General features: G+C 39.1%; 1 protein-coding gene across 1 annotated transcript; it reads left to right on the top strand.

Annotated features, from left to right (window-relative positions):
• Positions 1-8439: 8439 nt before the first annotated feature.
• Positions 8440-10425, top strand: LOC126369980 (uncharacterized). Its single transcript, XM_050014592.1, has 2 exons — positions 8440-10127; positions 10345-10425. The coding sequence occupies exon 1, from the start codon at positions 8783-8785 to the stop codon at positions 9980-9982; it is 1200 nt and encodes a 399-aa protein (XP_049870549.1). The 5' UTR covers positions 8440-8782; the 3' UTR covers positions 9983-10127; positions 10345-10425.
• The last annotated feature ends 5924 nt before the right edge of the window (positions 10426-16349 follow it).

Below are 16349 nucleotides of genomic sequence, written 5' to 3'. Positions count from 1 at the left end.
CTCGCTGCGTAGGTATTCGTCTTCATTTAAAATTCGCTAAAAAAATACACCCTCATCACACTTGCGATTTGTGAGCGAATTTTGTATAAAGGCGAAGACGCAGCGAGTTCGCCGCGTACGAGTTTTGTATGAGAAATTCGCTCGCACATCGCAAATGTGATAAGGCTCTAAGAAATTGCATAGATGGAGGGTAATTAACAATTGATTTGTGGTTCCAGTAACTGGACATTATAACAACTAGACGTTTCGGCTATTGGGTGTTTTGATATTCAACATTATGACAGCTGCGCATATTATCTATTGGGTGTTTTGATAACTGGACATAATGACAAATTGACATTTTAACAATTTGTTGTTTTGACACATGGATGATATGACAACTGGGCATTTTAACAATAGGATATTTTGACAAATGGACTTAATATCAGTTTGTCTTTTTAACAATTTGGTTTTAAGTCACCTGGATGTTAAGACCACTGGGCATTTTAACAAAAGGACATTATTTCCTTGGCATTTTGACACATTGGACATTATGGCCCTTGGACGTATTGAGCTATAGACTTTTTAACGTCTGGGCATTATGACCCCTTGGACATTCTGCCCTTTGGCCCAACATACCCCCTACTACGCCGGTCGAATACTGGTGGCCCGCCGACAGCAAAAATAATACTCTCGTACATTCGAAAATATTGAGTTCTATTCCAGAATAAAACCAATAACAAATGTTCGAAAAGTAATTTGAATCTCGCGCGCGCGCTCTATCAATCTTATCGGTGCGCCGTGCATGCGTCGGTAACAGCGGTCGGTAATGTTCGTGCTGATCTCGGTTAAATTCGTTTTCTTGAGGAAGCGCGCCGCGTTATACTGTTCGAGCGAGCGAGATAGCAATAGTCCCAAATTCCCGATAGCTCGCGTAGGTAGATACACGAAGCTTCCAGAGTCGGTTTCGAGATTTCTCCAGACAGTTTTCGACTATGCGCGTGGTATAAAAGCCACGCTAACCGCAGCGACTGACAGTTCGGTTTTAATTTGAGTGTCGTTAGTTCTAGTGTAGATTTTAACTCGACTAGCCGGTGTCATAATTATAATATATTTTGATCCACATTCAACGTAGATTTCCCGTCAAGTGCCATGTATAATTGTGTTGTGAAATCGTAAGTAAAACTGTTATTAATTTTATCTACATATTTTATCAATTATTTTTTTGGTAATTAATTAGGAACTGTAATTGGTTTTAGGTGCTGTGGTAATCCTAGTCAGGATTAAAACGCAACATGGACATGCCAGGAACTAGTAAAAAACGTAAGGTTAAAGATGAAAATCGGCAGTTTCAAGAAATTTGGATTGAGAAATACTTTTTTGTATGGTCGCATAACAAAGTCGTTTTGTTTAATTTGCAAGAATTCTGTTGCGATTGCAAAGGAATATAATGTAAAAAGGCACTATGAAACGCAGCATCCTACTTTTACGAAGTTTACAGGCGAATTAAGAAAGCAAAAAGTTTTGTCTTTAAAACGGGAGCTTATTGGTCAACGTCAACAAGCTATGTTTACAAAACCCATTCAAGATACAGAAACAGCTACAGAAGTTATATATATATTGATTTTCGTATTTTCGCCAAGATTCACGTGTTATTATTTCACCATTTCTGTTAATCGTATCAAACGTTCCTGGGGTGGTATATCTCTTTGAGGAGTTTTTTCGAAGGAAGTTATGTAGTAGTACACAGGTCATTGGTATTTCTGATACAGTAATGGGGTCTAAATCCATTACACGACGGTAAATACGAAACACTGAAGTTAAAACTCCAAATGTGTTTTCGACTACTACCCGAGCTCTAGATAAACATTGATTGAATATTCTTTTTGGTGAACCGATGTTATGCTGTCCTGGATAGGGTTTCATTACATGCGTTGTAACACGTTTTTTTTTTTAACTTCCCACTTGGCTGTATGGCATACAGGTGAGTGCCTACGCGCCGGGAAGAAGTTATGTCCGTTTGACATTTCGTGACGAGGGCAATTTAAAGTCCCGTCGCGATTATTTTTTAAAGTGGTGTATAAGCCACATATATAATGATGACAGGATGGTGAGGTCTTCTGGTGAGTGTTTTGATGGTTATTATCGTGGAACGTTGGCAATTATGAGCTACAATGTTCATGACAATGACCTAACCTCACTTTCTTTCTTTCAGTATAGAACCAATGGTTTAGTCCATCGACTAGGGGGAATGCTGTTATAATATCGTCCCACGTGATGTGGTGAGTGTTTTACCTATAATTCCGCGTCGTAACGGGGTTGACAGAGCTGTAACATGTCATTTTGTTGCAGGGGTCAAAGTCCAACGTCAAAGTTCAACTAGAATGATCAACTGTAAAGTCTAACTTCAAAGATAAACTTCAAGGTCTACCTTCAGGGCCTGGTTCCCCAGCCATGACTACCATTGGTGTTCATGATCTGCTTTTGCCGTCAGGGACAGTTCCTGCTGCGGTCATCAATGTAATTCCAGTTTGGTGTTAGAATCTCTGTATACAATCTGGATATCCCTTTTTCATGGATAATTTAACTTATTATGGATAGTGTGATTTTCTCAAGTTGTTATTCTACTAATACATAGAGTATTTATACTCAATAAATACTCCATGCCTTTTGCCCAGGACCTGCCGTCCTGACACTTTACCTATCCCAATGAGGATAAAACCTAGTTGTTTAGAAATAATACTAAGTTAAGATAACATGTTATAGTAAAAGACTCGTTTCTTAATTTACATTAGTATGTATAGCAACCGACTGACTTCTTATTGTTTCTATTGTTAAATTGTTAAACCAATTATGCCATTGTTAAAAGTGAAATCTTTATTATTTCCAACACCTTGGCTTTGTTTGCAATAGGAGGGGATCTTCTACACGGCGCCCAACATTATTAATCATATTCTCTCTCTATTCTCTGAGTTCGGTACCTAATTCCCCGCCCTGGGAAACTAATATCTTATTACAATATAACATTAATTGGTGGCGCCATCTATTGATTTAAGTAAATAAATTAGTATTGTCTCACGATTCCCGCTACCCCTTCCCTGTGCACGTCACAACAAGTGTGCTGATTGGCCATTGCGTGTCATCAGCCCCGCTCCGCGACGCGAAGAACAACCGCCAACCGCACCAGTATGAAAATTTACTCCAACGCGCGCCTGTGTGTTACTGCAATACCTCGCGTCTAAGTCGCATATCGCTAATTCGCTCCAGATGTAAACAGTTTTGTTAGATCTTCGCACCCCCATCGCTTCAAAGGGTTGCGTAGGCGACTGAGCCACCGTTGTGAACTGGACTGTGCTGTGAAGTGCTGTGTGCTCTGAATCCCCGGGGATATCGTCGTTCGCTGGCGGTTTCATCTTAAGGTAAGGCGTGCACATCCTTTATTTCCTGTCCATTTTACAGCGTGAGACACTTATTTACAATAGAATCTTACAAATTCTTAACTATCGAAGGCAAACATAAAGTTCAGCCGCTGGCGCGACCATTAATAGTAACAATTCAATGACAGAATTATACCCCTGAGGGAAACTCTCTTACACTGTTACAGCGTGCTCAATGCAAAAGCACCATCTTCTATGAAAACGTATGGAACGTTAACGTCCGATTCAGGAAGTGGGCATGGTATAGGAAAATCAATTTCAATAATGAATGATTAAAAACGCCACCATCGCTAATTCTCCCTTGGCATCCTATATCAACAAATATAAATTTGTAGTGAGCATCAACTAATGCCAATAGAACGATGTTAAACGTTTTATTATAATTGAAATATTCGGTTCCGCTATGCGGTGAACTTTTTATATCAATATGTTTGGTGTCAGCCGTGGATGGCATCTGAAAACAATCAAAATTATGTTCATAAAATTAATGTATTTATTTTAGAGAGCGTTGTCAGAAGAAAATGAAACTGCAGCTATAGAGGACGAAGAAGTTGTTGAAAATAATGATTTTCAGCAGCGTGTCCCTTCACCAAAACCAGTGTGCCGTCGTCCAGCTAACCCTTTCGGTCCATCTAGTCCACTCTATCAAAATGTCCACCGTATCAAAATGTCCATTGTATCATAAAGTCCACAGTGTCAAAATGCCCAGTCTTACAACATGTCCACAGTGTCAAAATGCCCAGTCTTACAACATGTCCACAGTGTCAAAATGCCCAGTTTTACAAAATGTCAACAGTGTTATGTCTACGAGTTCGAGATTTTTAAATTCAAACAAATGAACGCTGACAAAACAAATGAAAGACGGCAAAACAAAAGACTATCAGAAAGTGATCGATCATCCAAAGTGCTTGAAAAAAATGGTGCAAGGGATTTTCAGGACGACTTTGTTATTTTTTCAAACTTGTGACTTTTCTAACTCGTCTCTTTCTTAAATCGTCATTTACTAACCCGGCCATTTCCCAAAGCGACCACTTTTCTGATACCAGTGAAAATTGTTGAAAACAAATGAATATCGTTAAAAACAAATGAATATCGTTAAAAACAAACGAAAATATTTTCAATATTTAAAATAAACAAACTCATCTTTATGTCTAAAATACCGATTTACGGATAATCTTTTTCTTTCTTCGTCTTTCGGTTACAAAGTTCTTAGAAACCCCCGGAAAGCGTATTTTTAAGCTATGTTTTTTATTCTGAGACAAAAAGGTTTTTACTGGACAATCCAAACTCCTTAAGTCACGTACAAAGAGGATAAATTATTATTTTATCGTAATGACGCATGTCATTGGTATTTCATTGACATTAACTAGATTTCCATATTAAGTAATTAGGTACAATAGAATTGCAATAATATTTATTACCTACTTTGGCATGGCGTGTTTTAAAATTATTGAAAACCAAAAAGGGGGCGAAACGCTGCTTCGTTGCGGCTTTAAGTACAACTTACACCGAAAAAATCGCGACGATTCCACATTATGGAGATGTGTGAATAGAGATTCATGTTTGGCTACTATAACAGTAGATGCAAGAAAAGTGAAGGTGCTACGTGAAAAAAGTCACGGATGTAGTGCAAATACCTATAATTAAATGTGAAGTGGCCGAGGTTCTCGCATTGTGTAAAAAAATGGTCTGTCAAAACTTAGCACCGATTCAAAAAATATTCGAGGATATGTTTGAACCGCTGAGAAAGAACGGGCGCAATTACGTATATACGAGAAATACCGCCATTCGAGTCAGTAAAGAATACTCTGTATAGAATACGCAAACGTTTTTGTCAATCAGATAAGCTACGATTCGAAAATTTAGAAGACGTACAAATATCAAAAACATTTGCTAATGATTTTTTTGTGCTCGAAGATGGTACAACTAACAAAATTTTGATATTTTCTTCTCTTCTTTGCCGTAAAATTATTAAAAATGCCAATAACAAATCTTTCTATGGAGATGGCACATTCAAAGCGTGCCCGAAGCCATTTTTTCAGTTATTTTCAGTTCACTTAGATATAAAATCTTCAGAAAAGTCCATAAATGTCTTCCCTGTAATTTACGGTTTACTACCATCGAAGACTGAAGAAACATACACTCGATTTTTTATTTTGCTAAAAGAAAAATTACATTTAAACATAAATACTTATAAATGTGACTATGAAAGGGCGCAAATAAATGCTGTTCGAAATGTGTTTCCGAATGCAAACATTTCAGGCTGTTTTCATCACTACAATGAGGCGATAATTAAAAAAAGCAGAGAATTGGGTTTAGATGATACCAGAGAAGGAAGAAATATTACAAATTTGTGTTCCCTATTGCCGCTTCTCCCAACAAATTACATACAAGAAGGTTGGTCATCAATAGTACAAATTGCACCGGAGATATCGGAAATGAACAATTTCAAAGCATATTTTAATAGGCAGTGGTATCGCTTTATTAACTGACATAGTATCTTCTGCATATGATGACCACCGTACAACTAACTCGCTTGAGGGTTGGCACAGAAGGCTAAACTCGAGAATATCAAAATCTCCCAATTTATTTTACTTTATTAAATGTTTGTTACACGAATCTGTACACTTCGATTATAAAATTAAATACATTTTGTTTAATCCGCCGAAAAAGAATAGGCGAATCAGAGATATATATTTCGACAAAAAATATAAGAGATATTTAACCTACAGTCAGAAGTGTTGTTACCCTTACAGTTCTTAAGTAAAATTATCTATTTAAGACTGAAATGTTAAGTTTATGTCATCTTGCGTTAATCAGGGTCGCATCCCAGAATCAAACAGGGTATCGCTATCTCTTGTACTATACCTACTTGTTTTTTGTAAAATCAATCTCCGATAGTCTTTTATTTGTTAAAAAGTTAAGTGTAAAATGAGTAAGGTTCTTGTGTTAATTTTGAAACCTTAAGGTTAAGTGTAAAATGAGTAAGGTTCTTGTGTTAATTTTGAATCCTTAAGGTTAAGTGTAAAATGAGTAATGTTCTTGTGTTAATTTTGAGTCGTTTAAGTTAATGTTTCTTAAATGTTGCATGTTTAATGTTTTTTTTTATAGAGTAAACGTTCCCTTCGAATACAGTGGACAATTTGATGCAGTGGGCAAATTGATACAGTGAACATTTTGATACAGTGGTCTTTTTGATACAGTGGTCTTTTTGGTTTAGGATCTTTAAGACCACATCTCAATATGACTAGGTAGTGTTTATGACTAAATCGCCATTAGACTAGGTCTCAGTTGGACTAGATCGTGATGGGACAATATAGCGAATAGACCAGATCTCTATTGAACTATTAGTCAGTATGACCACATATCGATAAGACATACAGTTGGGTGGAATCATAGTAATGAGTAGTATGCACAACTACGCACAACCTCATTTTTACCTCATACTTCATAGATAGTACTGGCCACTCGCTTTGGACATTTATAAAAACATAACATTGTCAATATTTTGCATGTGTCACAATTGATTGTGATTTATTGTCAATAAATATATTCATATTATTTGTTCTTAGTGCGATTTTATACATAATTAAAAAATGCAAAATTTCGAACAATTACATTTCATAAAAAATAAAAAGGCTCTCCTTTATGATGGATATAGATACAATTTTGTCGAGAACAATGCAAGCGGAACGTCTTTCTGGCGGTGCTGTAAAAGACAGGAATGTAGTGCTTCTTTAACATTGAACAAGGAAGAAACAAATGTAATAAGACAGAGTTTGCACAAATGTGAGCAAGACTACGATAAGATTAAAGAAGATCTTTTATTGGATACAGCAAAGCAGAATGTGTGCAAAGATATGTCATCTGTAAAGAAAATTTATGAACAAACACTGCAGACACTGCCATCTAGTTCCACTTCAAGTAATATCGGGAGACCCTATAATTCAGTTAAAGATGTCCTCTATAGACAACGTAAAAGATTTCTGCAAGTAGAAAAAACAGAATTCCATAAATGTTCCGAAGTAATGGTACCAGATTTTATAAAAAAAGACTTCTTAGTAGCCGAGTTCGAATTATCCGAAAGTGATAAAATACTTATATTCTCATCTTCTTTTGCTAAAAGAAACTTAAAAAATTATGCAGATCGAAACAAGGTTTTCTTCGGCGATGGGACCTTCAAACGTGTTCCTAAGCCATTTTATCAATTATTCTCCGTGCACGTTGACGTAGATAGTACCGATGACTCTACCAATGTGTTTCCAGTATTATACTCTCTGTTACCAAATAAACAAGAAACCTTTTATGTGGCACTGTTTACCATAATACGTGACGTGCTTGGAGTACAAATTAAATCATTTAAGTGCGATTACGAATTGGCACTTATCAATGCATTTCGGTCTGTATATAAAAAGGCCAAAATAACAGGATGCTATTACCACTATAATAGAGCAGTGTGGAAAAAGGCTTCTGATATTGGTTTGACGAAAACTGAAGGCGGGCGTGACATTACCAGAATGACTGCAAATTTGCCTCTTCTGGGTCCTTCTTTTATACACGACGCTTGGTTGGCTATTATTGAGGTTTCTCAGAAATCGCCTGAAATTGATACTTTTATTAAGTATTTTTCTAGACAATGGATACAGAACACAACTTTGATTTCATGCGCGAACGAAAAGCACAGAACCAATAATAAATTAGAGGCATGGCATCGTCGCCTAAACGTACGCATGCAACATAAATCGTCATTGTTATTATTTTTATTTAGTTTAAAGCAAGAAGCTGCGATACAAGACAGGAAAATTCAAAACGTGTTGTTTGAGGTACAACGCAAAAAAAGAAATGACATAATATTCGATCGCAAATATAAAAAAGAGTTAAAAAAAGTTGAGAGGCATGAAATAACGTCCATAGAGTTTCTAAGAAATATCTGTAACTTGAAACGTAGATATAAGTAATTTCGAAGTAATAAAATTTGAATTGTTCTTCTTTTTATTTTTATTTTATCAATATTCTATTGTACTCGTATTATCCAGATCGGGTTGATGTAGTGTACATAACTGTACTTTACAGAACAAATGAATACATGGTCCTAAAGCTCTCTGGTCATTTCACGACATAGTCAAATAGAGATATTGTCCCATCACGATCTAGTCCAACTGAGACCTAGTCTAATGGCGATTTAGTCATAAACACTACCTAGTCATATTGAGATGTGGTCTTAAAGATCCTAACCCGTCTTTTTGACTAACAGGACATCTTGAAGTGGTCATTATGATACAATGGACATTTTGATACGGTGGACATTTTGATAGAGTGTACTAGATGGACCGAAAGGCAGCTAACGCTAACGACAGGAGGAAACAATGGAGAATACCCAAGCGATATTGGAGGTGCCGAAGAAGAAAAAGCAGGCGAAAGTAAGCGCCCTAAAATTGAAGAACACTCGCCTGCGTCAACAAAAAATTGTCAAGGAAAGTCAGCTATTTCAATGGTTAAAAAATTACTGGCAAACAGGCTTGACTTTGGCGGTGATGAGCGAATTTATCCAAGATCTGAAATCTCTGGCAATGAACACGAGCAACAACAAATTGTTCAAGACGACAATGGCCCTGTCCAAGATAATGAAGGAGTACATAATGAAACACAGTTCAGGCGTGGATTTAGCGATGGTTTCTTACGATCGATTCGAAGAGTGGGCCTTAAGCGACGGATTGTCCACGACGTTTTCGAATGTCCAGGAGATGGATGTGGTCCCAGATTTAGAAGAGATCTACTTCTCCAGCTTCAGTCGGACTGTGAAGAAATCCGCAGAAAAGGACAGGGACCAGCCCGGGCCTTCTTCATCATCGCGGAGCATAACTCACACCTCCACGTCGTTCATGACTGTGCCTACGGATCCTCCACATGCCGATGCCGACCAATTGAACGAATTAAGGAATACCGTAGAGATGCTGGAGGAACAACTTACAAAGAAAACAAAGACACCCAAGAAATCATTAGCCAAGAAACGCTATATAGAGCCAGTTGTAGCGAGTACGAGCGCGAAAGTTGCGGCATCGGAGGAGTCGAACGACACGGAGGAGGAGGAGGAAGAAGAGGCACCAAAGCGCAAGAAGAAAGTGTCATTCAGGAGGAAGAGCACAAGCGACACAGAGAACGAGAGCGACCAAGAACAAGGAGCGGGCTTCAACTCCTTGCTAGACGACATTGTGCGAGCGCATTCATCGACGAAGGGTACATCGAGAATCTCACAATCTATCTGTGTTCAGGATTCAGACGAATGCATTACTTTGAAGTCACCGGGAGTCTATGGAAAGTATGTGATGAAGTTCGATATCTACCCTTACAAGAGTTGTGCTCGAAACTCGAAGCAGGATTGGTGGCGATACGCGGAGATGAGATCTGTCATGGTGATCTCTAGAAAGGACTCACCTGTGGCAGTTCTAATGAACAAAATGAAGAAAGCAGTGATAGAACAAATATCACAATGCAAAGATCTCGAAACAGAGAGAAAATCAGTCGGCTCGAAAGGTGGTTGGAAACGTTCATTTGCAGAAACATAGATTCAAGAAAGTACAGAAAATAAAAAAGAAGAATCTAATCAAAGTGAAGATTATGAAGACGATATTCAATTCTATACAAAATTAGGACACATGATGTATTGTTGTAACATTGATTTAAGTTAATATAAAATGCGAATAATTCCAGGTGAGGTTTTCTCTTTTATCCTTAATATCCTTATGAGTATTACGACACCAAAACAAAAATGCGACCGTTTATAATATTATGATTGCATGTCACTTGTTATTTTTGTTTTGATAGAGTAGGTATGTATTGAGTTGTTGAGTTGAGGTTAGGATTCCTTTGTTTGCAGAGTGCTGGTTGACTTTAATAAACCAACCCTATATTTTTTTTCTTATTACAGAAGCGTGGCAATTCATTTTGGAGACGGCTCCTGATACGCTGGAAATGCGTAAATTTAGAACGTACTATGAAAATGAGTGGTATCCACAACAATCACATGTCTTAAGCTGCGCTGGACAGCGTCATCGAACCACTAACGCGGTCGAAGGATGGCACAATCGATTGAATCGACGTACTGGTTTCAAGCACCCTAATCTTAATGACTTCATTTTCAAACTGAAAGGAGATTAAAATTGTGAGCCAAAATGTAATAAGTTGGAATATGAACTAAAAAAATTGTCATATTTTTATGTCTAAAAATATAAATTATCAACATATTTCTCAATCTACAAGAGGAGAAATATGAAAAAATACTTTCCGTGATGTTATCGAATAACAAAATATTATAATCGATTAAAGTATATTTACGAAAAAATCCACAATAGGTAGGTAACAATACACACCTTTAGACTATTTTAATAGTACTTAATAGTGTCGCATTATGTATACATAATAACAAACAATTACCTACTGAAAAACAAAATATTGTACGTAATAATGATTATCAAAAAGGAATTGCATATATGAAAGAGGACCCCATACTCCCTACATAGGATCACAAACAAATCAGAGCAGAAATAACAGTGTATTTTCAGATAGAACAATCAACAACAGTTTTATTAGATTTCCTGTCGATGCGCAGGAAGAATATTCAGTTAAGTCTTATCATCATCATCAGCCGTACGACGCCCAACTGCTGGGTATAAGCCTCCCCCAAGTTAAGTCTAATAATACTTATATATTTTCCTAATTACGTAGATATCAGTTATGCTATAGGTATTTGTATTATTTGGTATAAATCGACAAAGGGAACAAATGAAATTGCAATTGAGGTCTCCCCCCATTCATTGGGCTTCGAGACTGTCGGCAAAGCATTCGGCTTTTTCGTCATCGTCGAAAGCGGGGGGTTGATTAGGCCTATTGAGAGGGGGAGTAGGAACAACCGTATCCTTTTGAAGAGACCCACAAGAGATGGCCTCACTTGGAAGTGGGTCCTGGGTTAAATCCCCAGATCCTGACTTGCATACAATCAAATGAATGGGGGGAGACCTCTACCTATAAATGGGACCCAGATGACTTTAAACATATTAGATTCTTGAAGAACTTTGAGTTCAATTACCATGTCGACACTATAGATATCATCTCTGACAAAGCGATTATTCCTAGAGCCACTGAATGGATTCATGAATATGACCACAAAGCTTTCCGAACTATACATGGGCACAAGCCCAGAGGACCGCCACCGACTACTAAGAGTGTAGTAATGCATTTCCTAACCTCAGAGACATTTGACTGCAAAGAGATTCTAAACTTATTGGACCAAGGGATAGTACCATCTGATTGGAGAGTGATGGTAGCTGTGCCCAAAGAACGTGAGTTCAAGGAAGATGATGCCCGCTGCTTCGGGAAAATGACCCCTGAAATGAGAGCCTATCAAGTTGTAACTGAAAAGAACATAGCAGATACCATTTTCAAATATATAAAACATCAGTCAATGACATTATCAGAGGAACAACTGACCAAGACTTTAATCAGAATGAGCCACCCAGGAGAAGGCCATGATTATATAAATATAATTATAGACTTTTCCTCATGGTGCACCCACTTTCGAGCAGAGCTTTTAGCGCCTCTCTTTCAGAGTCTAGATGATCTTTTTGGATTGAACCTTATATACGGATTTACACACATTTTCCCCTTAATATCCGTATTGTTATTTCAAGATCGATACAATCCTCCTAGTCAGGACAGTAGAGGGAGGCCGGAAGAAGGACCACGGTGTGTAATAGGGCCTGAGGCATGGTTAGAAGGTCTTCGTCAAAAAGGTTGGACTTTGGCCACTATCCTTATAATTTTACGGGCTGCCCACCTCTGCGGTACTACAGCATCACTGCTCGGGCAAGGGGATAACCAAGTAATTCTCTAACTCTAGATCTCGAAGGATGGAACCAATGACCAGTGAGGGCCACATCTTCATTAAAGTGTAAGATTTCTGTCTGTGTCCTTAAGCCATTTGGGGAGAACCATCAAAGAAAGAACCATGGAGAGAGTTAACAAAATGAGAAATATGTCTGTGGAGGGGCGCTTGTCTGTTGGGGCCGCAGAAGATGATGCCATCAAGGGACAGCGAAGCCAGGAGGTGCTCTTGGGGTCCCAGATATATATGATGTACATATTGTTACAGGTTGTCATATTGTCAGACCTCCATGTCACTCGTGTTCTGTCCATTAGAAACATACATTGTCATAAAAATCCTCACAGCTTTAAGCTGTGTTATCACCCTCTCTGTTCGAGAAATCAGGATGCTACGTTGATATTAGGAAAAGATAAAGCTTTGGAATGGGCCAATACGAATCTTTCTGTAATGACTGTATACTCCACAATCATTGACAGGGTGGGGGATGTTGTCAGATATAGAGGACCCTCTGTTAGGCTTAGACAAAAGTTAGAGCAAGACGTTCTGCCTTACAAGTTTTGGAAGTGGGTAGCATGGTGGAAAACATTAAGACCCTACTGGAAGTTAGAAGCTGGGTGAGAGGGAGTGACGGACTTCAAGATTTACTCAAGGTACTCGTGGAGGAGAAAACTCACCTAACATTGGAGGAACTGGAGCCTTTCACCTCCCAAGTGTATTCTGGCATGTTGGCCCATCGCTTACCTTGTCCTGCCCTCAGGACCCCGGGGCCATGTGGAATGGATGCACCAACTTATTGTCATGGATGAGAGTGGTCTCCGACACAGCCACCCACTATGCAAAACAAGGCACCAACTACAACATATGCTTTCAGGAAGACTTCCTTTACTCATTGTCTGTGCTATCAGAGTGTTACAGAGAGTACGGATTTATACCAGCCACGATGTTAGCCGTACTAGCCAAGAAATGCTGTATATGGGAACTACCTCCGGAGACTTTCTCTCTGGACGCTGCAACATACTGTGGCCTACCCCTATTGAAAGTGATAGCTAGTCTAACCCAAGTGGAGGACCGACACCTAATACCCACCACGGTTACAGATAATCCTAGGGTATCCTACACAGTCCATACTGCTCACAAACTAGCTGCCTGGATACTACACATAAGATCAGAAGAGTTTGTTACATCATTAGAAAACAGAGCCATATCTGAGAGTGTGCATGCATCATTCTTAAATCTGACGGAATTTAAATCAGTCGTAGTAGATGTGCTTATACCATGCATGGTATTCTACCTGATGGTATATGACAGGACCTTCTTGAACAATAGCCTAACATACTTTGATGTGATCTTCTCATCCAAGAAGACCTCATATGATGTATTCCTGGACACCATAATGGCATGTGGTAAAGCCGGTGAATTGTATGCTTGGGCAGGGGTGACTGCTTCTGGAAAGGAATGTGACCTTAGGGCTGCTCTTTATCTGGCCCTTACCCGATGTGTAGATGAAGGCTATGTTCGATTGATAGAGAGAGGGGCTTTCTTGACACCTGACAACGCAGACTCTGTGTATCCTCGAATGGTAAAATTGGTATTAAGGCTTTTAGGAGAGCAGGCTCCCCCCCTGGAAGTTAAAACATACGTGGACTTTCAAAGGTATGTGGCACAGTTACCCTCTGCAGTGTCTAAATATCTGCCTTTAAGAGTTGTGCACACTGAAGAGGAATCAGTAAGTTATGTGCGGACGGAAGAGGCTCCCATCACCCCTGAAACCATAGGAATCACATTGATGAGAAACCCATCTGGAGGATTACAACCTACTCCAGGGTTATCCTCTTCTCAGAGAACAATAGACCTGGCACTTCCTTATAACATGACAGTATGGGGCTGTTCCCTTATGTGCGCATTACAAGGGTGGGCGGGTTGCATGAGCCTAAGGAAGCTTAGGTTAATCACTTTAGATGACCCAGAAGGTGAGACTTTTAATATTTTAAGTCATATCCTGAAAATGAGTGGATTTCCTCATTGGGAGGCAAACATGGTGAGTTCAAACTTATGGGAGAGAGGCCCTCTGGCGTGCGCCACAGACCCTTGTAAGAATTATGTGATTATGAATGGATTTTTTGCCAACATAACCCACACTAAAGAAGATTTGTTAAAGAAATTAAGAGAAAATAAAACTCTGGCATCTCCTCAGCACCTGATTGTATATACACAGAAAGTGGCACTCGAGGAGGTGGTAAATCAGCATTATGAAAGAGAGACAGGTCACAGGGATTACATTTTGTTTCCTATAGACGGACATCTAGGTCTTGACTTGGAGGACCCTGATTGGATCTCCCTCCCCGGAGTTATACCACCATTCCCATTAGATAGTAGCCCTCATGGGTCTCAATGGATATTGATAGGAGAGAACATTGAAGACCTGGTATTACAGGAGGAAGAAATGATGGCTGCTTATAAAAGTAACACTCTAGGAATATCTCCTCACCTTGTAAGTGTGCCTTCTGCGATTGCTTGGAACGCTGAGCAAGCTAGGTTGTCACTATTGACTGTTACCTCCTGTTTTAATATGTTCGGACCAGCAAGATGGAGATTCCTGAAGAACTACCAGGCATTGAAAGAACACTTCCAAGAAAAACACCCATATACAGAAGAGAACGCCACCTAGCATCAGCTATAACTCTTACAGAAATAGATTACATTTTTGCACATAAAGACAACACTGCTGCACTAAGACCCCATCATCGTAGGGTTCTAGATGAGTTGCAGGGCAAAGAGATCCTAGATGCGCGAACCTTTCTGTCATGGTGTGCAGGCAATCTTGATAGATGGGATGATGCCACGAAAGAAGAGAAAATGTTGCAGAGAAGAGCTGAGCGGGTTTCTCATTTAGTTATGAATGCATCATACACTCACTACTACAAAACACCATCTCCCAACATCACTAGCAAAAGATTCCCGCTAGACACCAGATATGCTAATTTAGCAATCACTTTGAGTAGGATAGTGTCACAAGTGGCCCAATCAGAAGAACCACGAATGACAGTTTCTTTAAAAAGTTTAGAAATCACATTTGACGCAGAGCTTTGCATCATATATGTTGATCCCTCATGTGTCTTCTTTGTCAGACCTTTAGAAATTGACAGACCTTTACCAGGCCCATCTCAGAAGAGCATAGGTTCCAATCCTCTCATCCACAATTACACCAAAACAGAGTGTGAGAGTTTTCTGACACAGGCCAGGAGCACACTCGAAGACACAGATGCTAATGAAGCTCAAGGACTTGGTCTTATTCAACTTCGTAGAGTAGTAGGGTATTTAGCACTTACACTTTTAAGATGCATTGTCAAAGATTGGGCACAGATGGCCTCCGCTTTCTCCAAAACTCAATACAGGAGAAACCTTCTCTCCCTGATCTTCGACCAGGTGAGAGAAGGCGCATACTCCCCCCCATGCAGAATGGCAATCACTAAATCTATAGATGCTATGCTAAAGAACCACAAGGGACCCAGGACCCTGTTCGCATACATTGTCTTTAAGTGGATGGAGTTCCAGAACACATCAAACTCTTGGGCTGCCTCTATCCTGGCAGCGACGTGTTTGACACACACAGCATATAACGGCCTCCAAATGTTTCACATGCTGTCGGAAATCGCTCAACATTTTTCTCTGGATTGGGTCACTATCGGAGAAAATTTGTATTTTGATTCTACAGAATCATCCTGGAGAAGAATAATAACGTTCCTAAAAACCTACCTGAGAAAGACCAAGATACAGATGGCCTATCCATGGGCTAGGATAATTGACGATTCATATCTGATGGAATATTCTGCAAGAAAGAATTTCCACTTATGTGTGATTTTAGCCGGTATAATTGAGATCTCCCAAGACAATGTCGGAGTATGGGAGGCCAACTGGGTTAAAACTCGTATGGCTGAGGTGGATGACATCAAATACATATCTCAAGCATTTTGTAATAAATTTAGCCTTAAACTGAAAGACATGAATGCCGTCGACACCTCAAGGGGAATACTAGATGAAGCCAAAAAATT

The sequence above is a fragment of the Pectinophora gossypiella genome, chromosome 10, assembly GCF_024362695.1.
Source record: "Pectinophora gossypiella chromosome 10, ilPecGoss1.1, whole genome shotgun sequence".
Taxonomy (NCBI): domain Eukaryota; kingdom Metazoa; phylum Arthropoda; class Insecta; order Lepidoptera; family Gelechiidae; genus Pectinophora; species Pectinophora gossypiella.
The sequence above is the reverse complement of the archived record's forward strand: the minus strand, read 5'-3'. Positions and strand labels throughout refer to the sequence as shown.

Bases quoted from the DNA above. Each gene is read 5' to 3' on its own strand.
- LOC126369980 (XM_050014592.1), top strand. From the start codon at position 8,783: ATGGAGAATACCCAAGCGATATTGGAGGTGCCGAAGAAGAAAAAGCAG.